This window comes from Gordionus sp. m RMFG-2023, chromosome 3, assembly GCF_954871325.1.
Source record: "Gordionus sp. m RMFG-2023 chromosome 3, tfGorSpeb1-WG-v2, whole genome shotgun sequence".
Classification (NCBI taxonomy): Eukaryota; Metazoa; Nematomorpha; class Gordioida; order Chordodea; family Parachordodidae; genus Gordionus; species Gordionus sp. m RMFG-2023.
This window is the reverse complement of record NC_088777.1, coordinates 29,798,366-29,816,259: the sequence shown is the minus strand read 5'-3', so window position 1 is coordinate 29,816,259 and position 17,894 is coordinate 29,798,366. Positions and strand designations below refer to the sequence as shown.

Below are 17,894 nucleotides of genomic sequence, written 5' to 3'. Positions count from 1 at the left end.
TTTTAACTGTAAAGATGAACACATCTGCAGCATAATTTTGTGAATCTTTGTTAAGATTCTTCTGATTGCAACTACACATTAACAGCATGGTAGATTTCCTACATGTGAAATCATTCATAAATATGCCTCTGCCATTCATTATTGAAAAAAATTTTCAAATTGTTAGGACCACTTTTATAATCTTTATTTAAGAAATATTTTTTTAAAGGTTTATAAAATTTTAAAATTCTATCGATGGCGGGTAGTAGGAACATAAAATTCTGTAAATACACTCTGTTTTACCAAATTAACTGAGGCATTATCAGATCAGAAAGCTGACATGCAATTTATTGATAATCTCGAATCTGCTCATTATATGGTTAGCTATGTCTTTGGATTTTTCACTCTTTGAGGGGAAAAAATTTAATATTTTTATAAACGACCTTAATTTTATTGAAATGGCGGAGGATCAATTTCCCTTATTAGATGCATCTGTTAGAATTGCATATATATGCCCATCTTTTAAATGGTCAAGAATTACCTCCTGGATTAAGATCCTAAAACAATGATGATAACCTTGCTCATTTTTGTTCTACAAGTATAGTTTTTATTTATATTAGAGATTAAATATTATGGGAAAAAGATTCTACCAACATTGTGATGATAATCTCTGTGAATGTTGTACTACAAGATAAGTGATTACAATTGCCGCAACTGTAGTTGTATCTGTATTGTTTCTAATTTTTGGGCACCTTATTATGTATTTAAACGTGATACGTGATAATTAAGCGCCTATCCCTATAATGTTATACACACACATGGGTAGATTTCCAATTACGGTCGTTTTGTGGGACATTCGCATGAAATATATTTTTAATAGTAAAATTAAAATCGTTTTTTTTATAAAATTTTATCTTGTTTACATTCTTGTTTATTTAAAAAAGATCGTTGGTTTGTTTTTATAAATTAATATATTTTAATAAATCAAGATGTTATTTGATTTTGAAAAATAGTTACCGACTTTGTATTTATATAATTAATTATGAAAAAAAATAGGGATAATTAAGTCAATTCAAAATCAAGGCCGAAGGCCGGCACTTTACGGGCCGAACAATTTTTATATTTCTACCGCAATTTTCATATTTCTCCCGCAAAGTGCCAACTTTCTCCCGCAATTTGAAAATTTTGACCTGGCAATTCTGGGTATGACGGCAGCGCCATCAAGGTATTAGGTCTGGTAAATGTGAACGTTAAGTTTGAAGGTAACTCACAAACGCTGGAGGCAATAGTGGTGGATTATGATAAGATCCCCCTACTAGGGCGTATGTAGCTACATGCCTTCAACAACATATTAAAAATGTTCTTAGTGGGTTACGTAGATAATGATCTCGAGAAGGTAATCTCGACAACAAAAAAGACCTCGAATCAACATCAACTTACTCGTACAAACCCAAAATGGTCAGACAAGAGAAAGTTCACTTGAAGCCCGATGCAGTGCCTAAGATCATACCTTCAAGGAGAGTTCCGTGTGAAAAGATCGCAACGACTTAGTAATTGGATGACTGGCTGAAGGACAACATAAACCTTGCTCGAGATAAATCTAGATGCCCGATACCATGCACAAGCGATCCGATTGGGAAGTTAGCTAAGGGCTGCCTTTACTTTACCAAGCTATCGTTCCGTATGAGATTGCACCATGAACATGAGTGGCGTATTGCGTGGCGATCCTGAACGTCGATAGCCTTTACCACTCAACATATCCAAGGAAAACATAAGTCGAATTTCTTTGAAGTTAAATAAGTGATCGAGATTATTTTATAATAACGTTTTATTTTATAGTATTAACATTATTTTAAAATCAATTTATTTTGACAATTGATATATTTTTTGATATGAAGTTAAATTCAATTTTAAACGAACATTTTCATTTTATATAATTGGTTATTTCATGATTTATTTATTGTTTAAAAAAAATATAAAAGGAACATTTTTTTTGGTTAAAACAGATATAAAATGTAATTCATAATAATATAAAAAAGAAAAATCTATTTATTTTAATATGAATAATCAAATTGTAATTGTAATAATATATTGAATAAAAAAAGTTATTATATCCAATGACATTAGACTGACGATTCATTCATTAAAAGTATACATCAATGCAAATCAGCTGGAGACGCCATCTTGGTTACACTAATCATTATAAAAATTTTAAACACGAGCCTAATTTATTCCTATATCTGATGCAAACTTTATTAAAGAATTACCGGATCATCGTGATAATAAGGAAGCAAGTTATCAATTTAATAGTAGTTTTTAACATGAGAATAATTACTATATGTGTTACCAAAATGGCGCGTCCAGCTGATTTGCTTTTAACGACGCTTAAAAATGCATTTTAATGAATGAATCGTCAGTCTAGGTATTATATATGTCATTGATTATATTACAATTCTGCATGATTTATCTAACTATATAAACATAAAGAATAAAGATGTTATCTTCACCCAATCCTTCATATATTGCAAGAAAAAAATATTTTCTTTTGTATATAATATTTAATTTTTTTAAGTAACCGCGCGTTTCTTTTTAAAAAGGTACCGAGTAACGGTAACGCGTTCCTTTTTTCAGTCGTAACGAGTTTCTTCTTTGTAGTAACGTTTAGAGCACTAATGGTTATTAATTTTATTCTTTATGTTTAATATTTAACAATAAATGAAGAAAATGATTTATTGTTAAAAGATATCTACGCTTAAATATAATTATTTTTACAAGAGTATTCAAAAAAGGAAAATTACCAAATCAAAAAAGGAAAAGTTTCAATCATTAAAGGAAAAGGTCTGATCAAAAAAGGAAAAGGTTCAATCAAAAAAAGAAAATGTTAATCAATAAAGGAAAAGTCCCAAAGGCTTAGGAAAAAGTTCGATCAAAAAAGGAAAACTGTCATTCAAAAAAGGATAATTCCCAAAAGGAAAAGTGTCAATCAAAAAAGTAAAATCTTTATTTTTCTTGTCAATTTTCCTTCTTATTTTATTTCTAACTTTTTGCGATTTAATTTATATTTCTTACTATATCTTTTCTCAATTTATTTTTCTTCTCATTTTTGATAATTAACTTTTGTCTTTTTAAAAATAATTTATAATTTTTTTATTTTATTTTTCTTCTTCTACTACATTTTTTAACAATTCTTTCCTCTTTTTTCATCCTACATAACAATATTTTGACTTTTTATAATTCTTTCTCCTTATATTGTAATCTTTTACATACATATCTAACCTTTTAAATCTCTTTAAATCATTTTATTCTTTATTTTTCTGATTTTTTCTCAATTTATTTTTACATTTTTGATAATTCTTTTTAGGAATTATTTTTAATTTTCAATTAACTTTTACAATTAATCGTTTGTTTATAATGTACTTTTTAAAATGAATTTGAACTGTTATACCAAACAATATTCCGATAAAAAATATATGTACATCCGTATTATTTTTTTTAGATTAATGTCCTATGTTGTTTCAATTATCTATTTTAGAAAAAAGTATACTTATCAAGACTTAAGAAATTGTAATACCTTATTTTTGAAAATTTAATACTTGTTATAAATGAGATATATTATATATATTATTATGTTATAAATGTCATATACAAATCAATCATGTATGTATATACGAATTGTAATTATATATCATTTTATCATGTGATATATTCATACTAAATAAAGGAATTGTATATTAGCGACGATCTCATTATGAATAAAGAACCAATTACTAGTGATGTAGTTGAATACAAATGAAACGAATAATATTAATCCAGTAAATAATGTTATACAAGTAAAATTTGAAAATTATGACAAACAAAACAACTTTCAAGATTATATTGAATATCTAGATGATATGTTGGAGGTAAAACCTAGAAAAAAATATTATTTGCTTATATGGGGATTAGTAATTTGGCAGAGATAAAATTTTGAAAGAACTTAATTATGAGGAGATATATGAAGTGGGTAAAAAAATATTTAAGCCTATTTCAAAGTTATTGAGCTCGAGAATTAAGTTTATTCGGATAGAAAGAGGGGATGGTGAAGCAGTTGCTGAGTTTGCAGACCGACTTAAAAAATTGGCACAAGAGTGTAAATTTGAATCTGACCTGGATGGGAGATTGAGGGATCAGATGGTGGCTGGAATCAAAATGGGTGCATTGGAGAAAGATATTCGCACCAGATTTCCAGATGGAATAAATGACATGATAAAAAGGGTGAGTTTTCAACAGGTTTTAAATATGACTTTGGCAATGGAAAGGGCTGAGGATGAAGTGATAAATATGACGGTAAAAAAAATAAAACCTAAGGAGCAGATAGAGAATAATCAAGGAAATTTTTCTAATCAAAAGTATCCATATAATAATAATAAAGACAAGGAAATTTTAGTTATTACAATAATAATAATTTTAAGTTCAGAGATAACAATAAATTTAACAATAACGATATGTGTAAATACAATAAATGCTTAAAATGTGGAAGAACTCACCCCCCCCCCCCTTTCAATGTTTTGCATCAAGGGTGAAATGTTATAATTGCCAAAAGGTAGGGCATTATGCTAAATATTGTAAGGGATGGAAGTTACATGCTATGCATCAAGATGACAATGACTCATCAGATTCAATTAATAATATTTCCCAAATTGGTAGAAATAGTGCGAAGATATATGTTAGGATAAATGGAGTACCTATAGATTTTGACTATGATACGGGGGCATAGGTATCGGTGATTGGGAAACAATATTGGGATGAAATTGACCGACCCAAGCTTAAACCAACCAAACCTTTGTCAGTATATGGTAACCAACCGCTGGATGTACTTGGTGAGACTATGGTAAGGGTTCGTCTTGAAAATATAAGCAGATCACTACCGATTGTGGTGACCCGTTCAAATGACATACCTTTATTTGGACTACCATGGATTCTGGCATTTAATATGTTTATCTCACGACAAGTTACTATACATAGTATCACAAGTAAAGAGGTTATGACAACCGATAAACAAATTGCTGGCATGACGACAGAATTTTTCAGTGTTTTTGATGACAAGCCAGGACGGGTGAATGATATGGAAGTTAGCATACACCTGAGTGAGGCAGCAACGAAATCATGGCCAGCTCGTAGAGTACCTTTTCCATTACGAAAACCAATTGAAATGGAACTCGATAGATTGGTTAAATCAGGAATATTGAAGGAGATTGACCTAACAAAAAAATGTTTGACATGGGCTACTCCAACAGTAAACGACGCAAAACAAATGGAGAAATCAGGATTTGTACGGATTTTAAGGTGAAATTAAACCCATATATTTTATACAATTATCATATTATACCAACGGTGGATGATCTTATAACCAAATTAAAAGATGGGTTGAAATTTACGATAATAGATTTGAAAGATGCATATTTACAATTACCAATAAAAGAAAGTTCAAAAGAATATTTAACCATATCAACCCATATTGTTTATTTCCAATATCAAAGTATGCCTTTCGGTCTTTCTACTGCGCCGACCATTTTCCAAAGATATATGGATAATTTATTACAAGACTGTCAAATGACAGGAGTATATCTTGACGATATTATCATAACGGGGAAAAATGATGTAGAACATTTGAATAACGTAAAAAAAGTATTAATGAAATTAAAACAGGTGGGTATGAAGGGAAAATGGACCAAAATACGCTTTTTAAATGAATCAGTTTTTTTTCTAGGTTTTGTAATAGACAAAAATGGAATAAACTCAGTGAAAGAAAAAATAGATGCTATTCGAAGGATACCAACTCCTAATAATATACACCAATTACGATCTTTTTTAGGACTTGTGAATTATTACGAGAGATTTTTGCCACATTTGCATGGAATTGCCACTCCACTGCATAAACTAACAAGCATTAAATGTTGCTGGGGTTGGTCGGACAGGAAACAAGAGGTATTTGATAAAATAAAACAGCTTTTGTCAACAAATAAAACGCTAATTCCATATTTGCCAATTATATTGGAATGTGACGCCCCCAACACTGGTTTTGGAGCTGTGTTGGGTCATTTAGTAAAAAAAAGGTATTAGCAGACCTATCGCATTTGCCTCGCGAACATTATTGGAGTCAGAGAAAAATTATGCACCAATAGAAAAAGAGGCACGAGCACTTTTGTTTGAAATGGAAAAATTTCATACTTTCATATTTGGTCGAAAATTTATATTGCGAACAGATCACAAACCTTTGAAAAAATTATTTGGTGATAAACGGGAACTACAAAAAATATCCAATAGTCGATTAACGCATTGGGCTTGGAAAATGTCCGCATATGATTTTGATATTGAATATGTTCCAGGAAAAGAAAATAAAGTAGCTGATACTTTATCTAGGTTTCCAGTAGAAGGCATAGAATCAAATAACGATGAAAAACATGAGGTAAAAATCAGAGCTATAAATTTGCACGATATAAATATTAGTCAAGTTGAATCCAAAAAGAGACAAGGAATGATAGCTTGTTTAAAAAAGTAGTTAAAAACATTGAACGTGGATGGGTGGATTTTGATGCGAAAAAAGATACAGTTAGTTTATTTTTATAATCGTAGAGAGGAATTGTCAGTAGATCATGATGTTATTGAATGGAATGGGAAGTTGGTAATTCCAACCGTTTTGAGGAAATCAATATTAACGATTATACACAGAGAACATCCAGGAATAAATGCTATGAAATCAATTTTTAGAATGTATTGTTGGTGGCCTAATCGCGATAAAGACATTGAACAATATGTTCGTCAATGTATGCCATGTCAAAGTAACCGGTCGAATATTATGGAGGTTCCTTTATATTCGTGGAACATATCTAATATGCCATGGGAACGAATTCATTAGGATTTCGTGGGACCTATTGATTCGTATTCATGGTTAGTTGGAGTTGATGCACATACTAAATGGGTTGAGGTTGAGTTAATGAAAGAGACCACGTCCACGACAATGATCAGGGCTTTAAGGAAATGGTTCGCACGGTTTGGAACACCTAGACAAATTGTATCAGATAATGGACCGCAATTTATTTCTGGAGAATTTCGAAAATTTTGTTTCGAGAAAAATATTAAATTGATACATAGAACACCGTACCATCCAAAAACGAACGGTTTAGCGCAAAGAACAATACGAACCCTCAAGAGTCGATATTTTGCAACTAGGAAAGACATCAGGGAGCCTGAGGAAGCCATGGGAGAAGTTTTGATAGCATATAGAATGGGTGAACATCAATCAATTGGACGTTCACCAGCAAAGTTATTATTGGGGAGAAATTTAAAAACGGGATTTGGTTACATCCAAATGTTAGAAATGAAATGGAATGATCGAATATACGACAAAGCAGCGCATGATGAACATAGTCAAATGAGAGAATTTGAGATTGCACAACCGGTATGAGTGCATAATGTAAATTCAGGTTGGAGAGAAGGAGTTATAAAATCCAGAACTGGTAGATATTCTTATTTGGTAGAAAGCTAGGATAGAATGGTACGGAAGCATGCGGATCAACTTCAAAAAAGGGAGGTAGCTAAAGAAATGGAAAAGTCTGGGCCAGGGGGAAAAAATATGGAGTAAGAGAGAGAGGAAGAAAATATAAAAAATAGAGAGTCGGATATAGTTGAGATTTTAGAAAATGTGGAAGATGATGGAAAACTAGAAACGCGGAAATCACAAAGAGCTAGGAAACCTACAAATCGGCTGATTGAGGAGTTGTAAGATCATGTGTGGGGATATGTTATAAATGAGATATATTATTAATGTTATAAATGACATATACTAATCAATCATGCATGTATATACGAATATTAATTATATACCATTTTATCATGTGATATATTCATACTAAATAAAGGAATTGTATAATACTGAAGGAGAAAAAATAACGGACAGATAGTATTGCCATTATATCAATATATTAATTCGTAATTTAAATACCATAATATAAAAATAAATAGATTATATAATATAAAATTAGCATATTATCAATTTGACAAATAATAAGCAACATTTTTCAATTTTATAAATATCAAAATGTGGATTCATATATTTACGATAATATAAGCGTGATCAAGAAATCATTCTGAAACATAAAGGGTATAATATCACATAGTCGTACACCTAATATAGTTATGAAAATTTCGATAGGCCAAAAAATTAAATTATTTTCCTATAATAATCTGGTGGTGCACATTCATAGTCATCAATTCTTATGTAATTATATAAGTTTTGATTGAGATATCTAAAAATATTTTTAATAAACAAAGAAAAAGTATTAATACAATACTAAAATGAATGTAAAATATTTTCCCCAAGATAATATATATCAATCATATTAGCATTCTAAACTTTAGGAAATTATTTTAGAGAAAAAAGAATTTTTTTAAAAAAAATTAGTATACAAACTAAGGTTTATGTAACCTATATTTTGGCAAAATATTTGTTATACCTTTGCAGAAATTAAGGATAAAAAGGCATAAAAATTAACCCCTTTTTACTAGTTAATCGTCATTAAATTAATGATTACTTAAAAACTAAGCACTTGTAAATAATAAATCTATTATCAGAATAAGGCGTACTTATACAAAATATATTGTCCAATATCATTATAAAATTATTATACTATGAATACAAAATAATTTAGAAGTAGACTTGACGACTTCATAAGCAAAATTGATAATAAAACATTAATCAAATTAGGATTATTAAATAAAATATTATAAAAGTTTTTTACTAGTTTTTATAAATAAAGTAGTAAAGGATCTACTTTAAAAAATTCCAAGATTAAAAATGACTGAAAGCATTTTTTCTAAAATTTTTAAAATGTTTAGTGCTTTGAATCATTTATTATTTTAATCCGTTTGGCTGACAGTATTTAAAAAAAGGTTATTAGACGAAAACAAAATTCCCAAAATTGGCATCATGCTTTAGAATAATTTTTTTCACAAACTGGTTATTGGTTTCTTTATTTGAATAGGCTGATATAATATATTATTAATTATAATTTAATTGTTTTTGCCTAATATAAAATTAATGAAGGTGAAAATTATAAAAATAGAATTTAGGAGAAAGGATTGGGGATTTTAAAAAGAGAATGCCTAAAAAAGATAATAGTCAATAAAAACTTGGAAGGAGAAGGGAAGAAAGAAAGTATAATGAAGCATGTAAGATTATTCGATGGAAGAGATAAAACTTAGATAGTTAGATCGAATAATGACGGTAGCAAGTCCTTGCCTTAAAAGGGATTACTTAAGCTGATGGGTTTTTTCACGAATCTGTCTGCTAAATTCTTTAAAAAAAGGGTTGAGCTTTGCTACCGAAGGTGGTGAGAATGGAGCTACGATGGGTATGAATGAGAAAAAAGGATCTATGGAACTGTATTTGGTGATTTTCCGGGTTTCTGCGAGGGCAAGAGCATCGATTTTGTAGTTGGATGGTGCACTTGGATCAATGCACATGAAGTCCCAAACCAGGAGCTGACCCCTTGACCAAGATTTTAAGGATATTCTATTAGGACGTTTTCCATCGGTTCTAAAAATACCGATTGGTTTGAGTCTAAATGGAATGCCTGAGGATTTGAGAGCACGTAATATGATATCATTATATTTGGTGCGCCGTGGGAAACGGCCTCAACAAAGCGACAATGTCTACCCTTCAACGTTGGTTTCACAATGTTAACATTGGTATGGTAGAAATATTTTGCAAGGCCGTACTTCAATAGCAAATCTTAGCTAGTCAGCGGATAGGGAAATCTTTCCAGAAATTCGTAACCGGACACTGTAAGATCGTCATCGGAAGGCTTGATTTTAACTAAGTATACAAGAGCTAAATATCTGCTATGCCTGCTACTTATTAATTCCTCAATCAATTTAGAAATTCATAAAAATAATTTTGTAAACATAATGAAAACTACGAGGTCATTTTTAAGCGTGAAGTGAGTCAAGCTAAGTAGTGCTTTATTAGCACATTTTATTGTTTTATTCTGCTTGGTAGATGGTTTAAATGGAAAGAAAATTATTGGCAAAATAAAAAAAATTACCAAGATTGTGAGATGAACAGAAATAATAAAAGCATTGAAAATATGAGTGCGTATATATGTAATGCATAAGTACGTACTAATTAATTAATAAGTTTTTGCAGTCAGTAAACAGAAACTAGTTAAAAATAAAATAAAAATTATTGGCACGCCATAGACTGAATTTTAACTATCAGATTTTAAACCAATTACGTTTAAATACATTATGAGGTTTCTCCGCGATTCAAAATATTTATGAATCTTATGATTCTACGATTTATATATATTATTTGTTCTTGGATTTTATAGAAATATTATAGTCAAAATCTCATATTTTAAATGGAGATTTCAAAAATTTTATATGAATCTGTATCAAACCGTAGACCAATATGTAAGGTTTAACTAGTATACATTTTAGTTTAATACTTTAATCCCTTTGGTAAACAGCTTAAATAAAAAAGTGGCTAGCAAAATAAGAAAAAGTTTAAAATTGGTAACAAGATTCAAGATAGAACAAAAAATATAGAAGAACGTTAGCAATTATAATATTAAATAAACAAGAAAATATTTAAAATAATTACTTCATCATTAAAACATCAACTTTTATAGTATTATAAAATATGAGACTGGAAGTCTATGTAGCTTTGACTTTATAATTTAGTAAAGTTAGCATAAAAAGATAAAGAAATAACCGGCCATATTTCGAAAATATGATATCAAAGATGTATTGGTTAAGGTGAATTTTTATTTATAATAGATGACCCTTAAGAGCTAAGGTTTAGCGATTTTTAAGTAAAGTAATGCTAAGTTCGCCTTTATATTTAAAAGTTAAATTGCATATGAATTATAGGATCGGTTCCGTTATTCATTTTTAGGTTTTTAGGATTTTTTCAATTTTTTTTTTTAAATGAAGAAATTTCCGAGATGATTTTATACAAATACTAAATTAAAGAGAGGGTTTTATAAATTCTAAAGAAATAAAAGAAAATTTTCATATAAGATATATAAAAGTATTATGAAAACCCAAAATTTTATCTAATCATAGTTAACATGGGGGTGGGGGGTTAAACTCAAGCCATCCCTTATCTATGCCCAGAGCCTAAACCACGAGAGAGGCAGACCACCCCCCCCCCCCCCCCAAATTTTTTTATGGTCCCAGAAAAAATCTTAAGCCCCAAAAAATGGCCCCCATAAATTTTTCCAGCCCCTCAAATTTAAAAAAAAATTTTTGTAATTGATTATTTTTATATTTTTAAATATTTATTTAAAAAACATGTCTTGTTTGTAAATTTCTTCCTATCCTGTTTTATTTTTATCCAATAATAAATCATTATTCATTCATATTTTATCATTTTCACGTGTTTGTGTAAAACATTAATAGGCGCTTTATTTTAACGTTTAAATTGTACTTATTTCAATGATAATATTTTATTTATTATGGTTCAATCACAATATTATTATCTTTTGAAGGTCTCTGATATAGATCTAGGTGCAAATCATAAAAAAACAGGGATTTTCTGAAGCTAATCAAGTGGTTACTCAAGGCTTGATATATATATATATATCAAATCTAAGGAAACAGATTGATACCGATCCGTAAATATTTATTAAAATAAAAAAGGTTCTTATTTAAAATTTGGTAATTGTGCAGTGTTGCTAAACAGCTCAATTTGGGCCGATTTTTAAAAATGGTCCGATTAGGTTAGACAAAATAATATTATCTAACCCCGATATAACCAGTTATTTAAAACAGCGGTGAATATTTTAGCATCATAAAGAAAATACTGAGATAACAACAATTTTGGTAAGCCAACAAATTAACCGTAATCTTTAGGATCTTAAATCAAGATTTCATGATATTTCTTAACATACAGGAGTTACCTTTCCGTGAGACTGGTTCAACAATATTACGGATGCTGCAAATGTAGAAAACATAATTTATTCTTTCTGGACTATTTATAGCAATACACCATCCAAAAAAATCCTGAATTAAATAAAATTATGAAATTTATACCTAAAAATGCCCAATATACATCACCCCAGATTCTAAAAATATGGCAGATATGGTGCTTGAATATATTTCAGATAAATATAACAAAAGTGAGATGGCTTTATTTGTCTTATGGCTGATGAGACAAAAGATGCATAAGGTTATGAAACTCTGAGCATAATTATTCGCTATATTTTTTTTCTGGGAAAGTCCAAGAAAATTTAATAGGAATTTCTTTCTGCTGAAAGCATTACTAATTGCATTTTAAAGCAACTTAATGAGTTAAATATTAATTCAACGAATATGATAACATATGATGGTGTAAACGTTATGTCTGGCCGAAATGGAGGAGTGCAAACCCTATTTCAAAAAAAAATTAACAAAAAAGTTCCTTTTATACATTGCTACAACCACATGTTGCATCTTGTGGTTCAAAATTGGTATAATAATATTGTTATCATTTCTAATTTTTTTAATTTATTCAATGCATTGCATAATTTTTTAAGCGGTTTAACGCATCCTGTAAATGCAGGATACTCAAGAGACTTTTAGACCAGAGGTTGGTGGACTGGTCATTTAGAAACATCTCGCATCATTTATATTAATTTTGAGGCTATTGGTGCAGTATTGGTTTACTTTTAGAACTCTTAATTCAGAGGTTTCCACTCATGATTCTATTGAAGCCTCTGGTCTTTTATCTCAATACGTTTATTAATTACGTTATATTAGCCACTATAATTTATGAGATATTAAAAACAATAGATCCACTATATAAGTATCTTCAGTAGGTACTTATCAAGTGGATGCTAAAAATTGTATTGATTCCACGATCAATATATTAAAAAATATAAGAAGCAATAATTCTATTGATTTGATTAGAATAAAGGCTGAAAAACTTTTAGCAAACCCCACAAATCACCAAGGATACGTAAAACGCCTTTAAATTTTCAAGATTTTTTAGTCGAGACCAAATTATAATTTGATTGTGAAAAAGACTCCAATTGAAGTTCTTCAAAAGGAATTATTGATTACTTTGTTGATAATTTATTAGATAGATTTACACAAGATGATTATAATCTTCTATCAAGTTTTAATGCATTGTCCCCCTTTGACCCTGATTATTTTATACCGGACAAAATGGCCCGATTAGAATAATTATAACTTAAATATGGAAACTTTACATCATGAAATGGAAATAGCTAAAGGATTATTAGTTGCATAAGTTAAAGAAACACATAATTTTGAAAATATCCTAAAATATTATGTATAAAAAAAAATATCATCTTGCATTTAAAGAATTTTATAAATGCTATTCAGCAGCCATCATTGTGGTATCAACGTACACTAGTGAGAGTTCTATCGAGCACTAGAGAGTCGATGAAAGATCAACGTAAACAAAATGTAGTATTAATGGCTAATGAAAAAAGAATTATACAGAATTAATCTTTTAATTCATTTATGTTAAAATTTAAAAATAAAAAATTGTCGTATTATATTATAGTATTATTTTGTATATTCATATTATAGTATTATTTTTATTCATATAACATTAATATTTTTTTAATAAAAATTTCTATGAATGCTTAATTATTTGTTTTATTTAAAAAAAATAGTGGCCCCCCTAAGCAAGCAGCTGACCCCCGAACTGAAAATTCCTGGCTACGGCCCTGTCTATGCCACTGTTACTGACACCCGTAAAAAGGTAATTTTTCATACCCTTATAATTGATATCTTTATGGTTTAATGGTAGGAGGCTAAAACTTTCCCCATTAGTAGGCTACATGAACCTTATAATTATCTTTGAGGTAAAAAATATTGAATATCATTCAATTAATGAGATTACGACATTTAATAATGAATTCAATCTATAATAACAAAAAAAGGAATTATATCTAAAATTTACAAAAAAGAAGCCTATCTTAAAAAATTCAATTTTTTAGTGGCTTGGAATCTCCGTGCTCGATATATTCAATAATGTAACTCATTAAAAGGTAAGTAAAGGAGAAGTAGTAAGTATAAAATTGAAAAAAGTCGATACATAAATAAATCTTTCAGGAATGGAATTAGGAACGCGATTTGTTGTGGAGATAACTGAAATTCTTTAAGTTTTTCGAACAGGTTGACTAATTAATAACAAACATATTTTCATTAGTATTATTTTTTATTTAGTGAATTTGTTACCGAATAATCTAAGGAAGTGAACGCATCCATAAACGTCTACTAAGGCATTATTCGAATGTTCTTCTAAGACCTAGTTTTGAAAAATAGTCAATAAAATTTGAATTTTTAAAAATTCGTAATAAAAAATTAAGAGTTTAGAAACCGGAACCTCTTTTAGTTCAGATTTTAAATTCTATTTAGAAAGACCAAAAAATGAATTTACAATTTAAAACTTATTTTCTAGGCCAATTTTTAAAAAAATGAAAAATTTTAAATTTTAGTAAATGAGGCATAATAATCAGAGTTGGTAAAAGTAAAGTATCGTGATAATATATATCAGATCAATACATTGTATCGATAAAAATTTTTAATGTTCGTCGTCTTTGCCCGATAATGTATTGAAAAATGGATACTTTCTTAAAATAGTTAATTCTCAAATTTTAATATAAAAAAAATATTTAATTTTCACAAATTGTTTTATTGATTAAAAATTAATTATTCCGAGTTATTTTACATTCTATCGTAAAATAAGTTATTTGATAAAAATATAAATATTAACAAGTCTGATAATAATTAATTAATATCATATTTAACCCCCTATAATATTTTATATTCAAATTTAAATTTTATACCAAATGATCAAAAATAATATTAGATGTATATATTTATTTAAAAAAACAGTGAATAAGATGTATACATCAGCATATTGAGGTCTTTCGAAACTGTACAATAATTGGGAACCAAGGGTAAAGTTAAAATATTTCTTTAAGACTACAACAAATTCTTGGGCTGACATCAACCTTATAAATAGATAATTAAATTATAAAGTATAATAAATGCGAATATGCTAAAAAAAATAGAATTTTTAACTGATCCGAATCGATTCTGGTAAAATTTGAACAAGTTAGGTTAATGTAAAATTTTAAGCTTACAAGCACATATATTTAAGAAGATATCAGTGATAAGTGGGAAAGATGAACTATTTTATCCAAATTTAAATGGACATATGTAACAGAGCTATAAACTGCAATTAATATATTTAAAATTAATAGTAATCCACCTCGGTGATCGCCAGGAATCAGAGTTGTTAAAAATACTATCCAAATGGATTTAGATATAGGTACAGCGGCTGAAAAAGAATATATATCTTGATAATTCTTACATTATATCTGCACAGAAACAATTTTTTACAAGGTATCTAAGTATAGAAATAATTTTACGCAAGATATATTTTTATTATAATTATCAGAGACCTCTCGGCCCATATTTTTTATTTTTAAATATACAGGTCAGGCTGGGCCTAATTTTTTTTAAAATACCCGAACTGAATTGGGTCGAATTTTAAATCAACATTATTATCTTTAAAAATTAAAAATAAATAAAATATATTTATAAATTGTGTATCAAAGAACAATATATCACATTCATTCACTTATCATTTTTCCAGTTTTTCAATCCTTAGATAATATATCTAGCAAAATATTATTCAAGCTGGGTTGAGGTGAAAAATTGGGCCGAGCCGGAAAATATAAAATCTGGGCCAGGCCGAAAAATTTTTAAAATTAAACGAACGAGTTGAAAATTTTTTATTAAAAAGTACCTCCGCAGATCTGATAATTATGTAATGCGCATACCTAATTTAGGATTCTATTGCTAAAATATTGAATTTATATCACTAACAAGTCTTTCTACAGGGGCCCTTAAATGTTGTTGTTTTATGAATCATAACTTTATATTGGGATAATCTTTATATATATACTGAATTCACGACATTCCAAGGAGTGATAAAAAAATCTGATATTAAATTAGTTGATTATTTTTTACAGGTTATTTGTTTAAAATCAGTTAGAAACTTTAATAGATCATCAACTAATTTTAAAATTGACCATGTTGCAATTATCCATTGCGTAAAATATATATTTTCCGGTTTGTTTTTGTAATAAAATAAATTCTAACATAATATTTAATTTAAATATGATTAATCTATCTTATATAATAAAAGGTTTGTCACAACTGTGACATTATATAGTCAATTATTTTACCTGTTAATAGTCAATTATTTTACCTGATAATAGTCAATTATTTTACCTGATAATAGTCAATTATAATTTTGTTAATATATTATGTATTATTCAACTTCTTTATTAATTATTGGACGTTTGTCCTACTTAAATAGGGAGTGATTCTTAATAATATTTAATTAATATTAACAAATTCGGAAGTATTTAAGTTATGTTAAATTGTAGTTTTAATCTCCATGATATTTAGCGCCATCTATAATATTATATTTTAAATAGCATTATATTTCTAAGTTGAAATGTAAATATTTTGTCTTAATTGATGTCAAATATATTGTTCTTTCTATATATCTATAATTTATCTATCTATCTATCATAGCAATTTTAAGCCAATTTAGATCATATTAGCAAAATGGATTTAATCTCCTATAAATCATGGAAAGCATTTCAGAAGTATTTTGAGGCAATAGGCAGGAAGGAATATTAGTATGAAAAAAATGTTTGCAGATATTCCTCTAAGGAATTCAAATCTATAATATATATTCAATAAAAATCATCATAGCTTAAACATATCAAACACGCATTCATAAACCAAATCGAACCGCCATTTTCAAAAAAAGAATTTCAATACAAAAAACAATTACAAAACATATAATAATATAATAATTACAATAATTGATATTTTTTTTAACAGACACCACATCGAGCAAAACCTTCAATCATCATCAGTAAATAATTATATTTTTTAACAGACACCACATCGAGCAAAACCATCAACCATCATCATCATCAGTAAATTTTATTTTATACTTTCAATTTACACATCTTATTTCCAGTTATTTAAGGCAAGTTACGAGCAAGGAAAACATCAAAAAAACGACACCACATCATCAGTAAATTTTATTTTATACTTTTATTATTATTACAATTAAAAAATAGTATTGACGTATAATTGTAAATAATATTGTCATTGCTTTTAAACATGTATATATCTTTACTTTTAGATGAATTTATCGGTTATTGAGATTGGCTTAAGTGGTATTAGTTTTATATTTTGGTTTGTATTGGTATTAGTTTTGTAACCCAATAAAATATTGAATATTGTTGTCTGTCTTAGAATTTTTTTATCAATGAAAGCTTAACCCCCCCCCCCCCCATCACCTAACATATAAATTGTAATAATAATAAAAGAATACCTTTATTCATTGCCTATGAGATAACCTTAAAAAACTTATTTATAAGGTTATCTCATAAGCAATGTAATTTAAAATTATTATAAATACTATTTTATTATTTTTTTTAGATTCCTACACAAGATACCATTCAACAAAACCAAACAATGGAACGTTTCATACTACCAAAATCTAAAGAAGGCATTATTGCTTCAACAAGAATTTTATATTTTTTTAAATTTGTATTGTATGTTAGCTGATAGCCCGTCAAGAATGACGAGGAAAGATTTTTCCTATCTTATAAGATGTGATTCCGAAATATATATTTATTAGGTGAGGGGCTATTCTAATATTTTCCATTATTTTTTATAAATATGTTTATGAAGTATATATTTAGTAATTTTATTTTATGTCCACAATAATAAATATTTTAAACTAAACTTATTTTTATAAAATTGAGTAATTCTTATATTTTTAAATTTTAATAATAAATCAACATAAGGAGAAAGCTAGA

At 28.2% G+C, this 17,894-nt stretch overlaps 1 protein-coding gene across 4 annotated transcripts in view; it reads right to left on the bottom strand.

Moving 5' to 3' along the window:
- Positions 1–7,888: 7,888 nt before the first annotated feature.
- The window catches only part of LOC135927455 (uncharacterized), a 61,504-nt gene continuing 51,498 nt past the window's right edge, over positions 7,889–17,894 (bottom strand). For 2 of the 4 annotated variants that reach the window (XM_065463445.1, XM_065463446.1), the window contains exons 9-12: positions 14,888–14,990; positions 14,212–14,281; positions 14,069–14,153; positions 7,891–8,267 (exon numbers count right to left, since the gene is read on the bottom strand). In XM_065463445.1, coding sequence (XP_065319517.1) covers positions 8,183–8,267; positions 14,069–14,153; positions 14,212–14,281; positions 14,888–14,990 — 343 coding nt within the window. In that variant the 3' untranslated portion in view covers positions 7,891–8,182. Of the gene's footprint in view, positions 8,268–14,068; positions 14,154–14,211; positions 14,282–14,887; positions 14,991–17,894 lie in introns of all 4 variants that reach the window. The other 2 variants (XM_065463447.1, XM_065463448.1) reach the window with 2 other exon arrangements.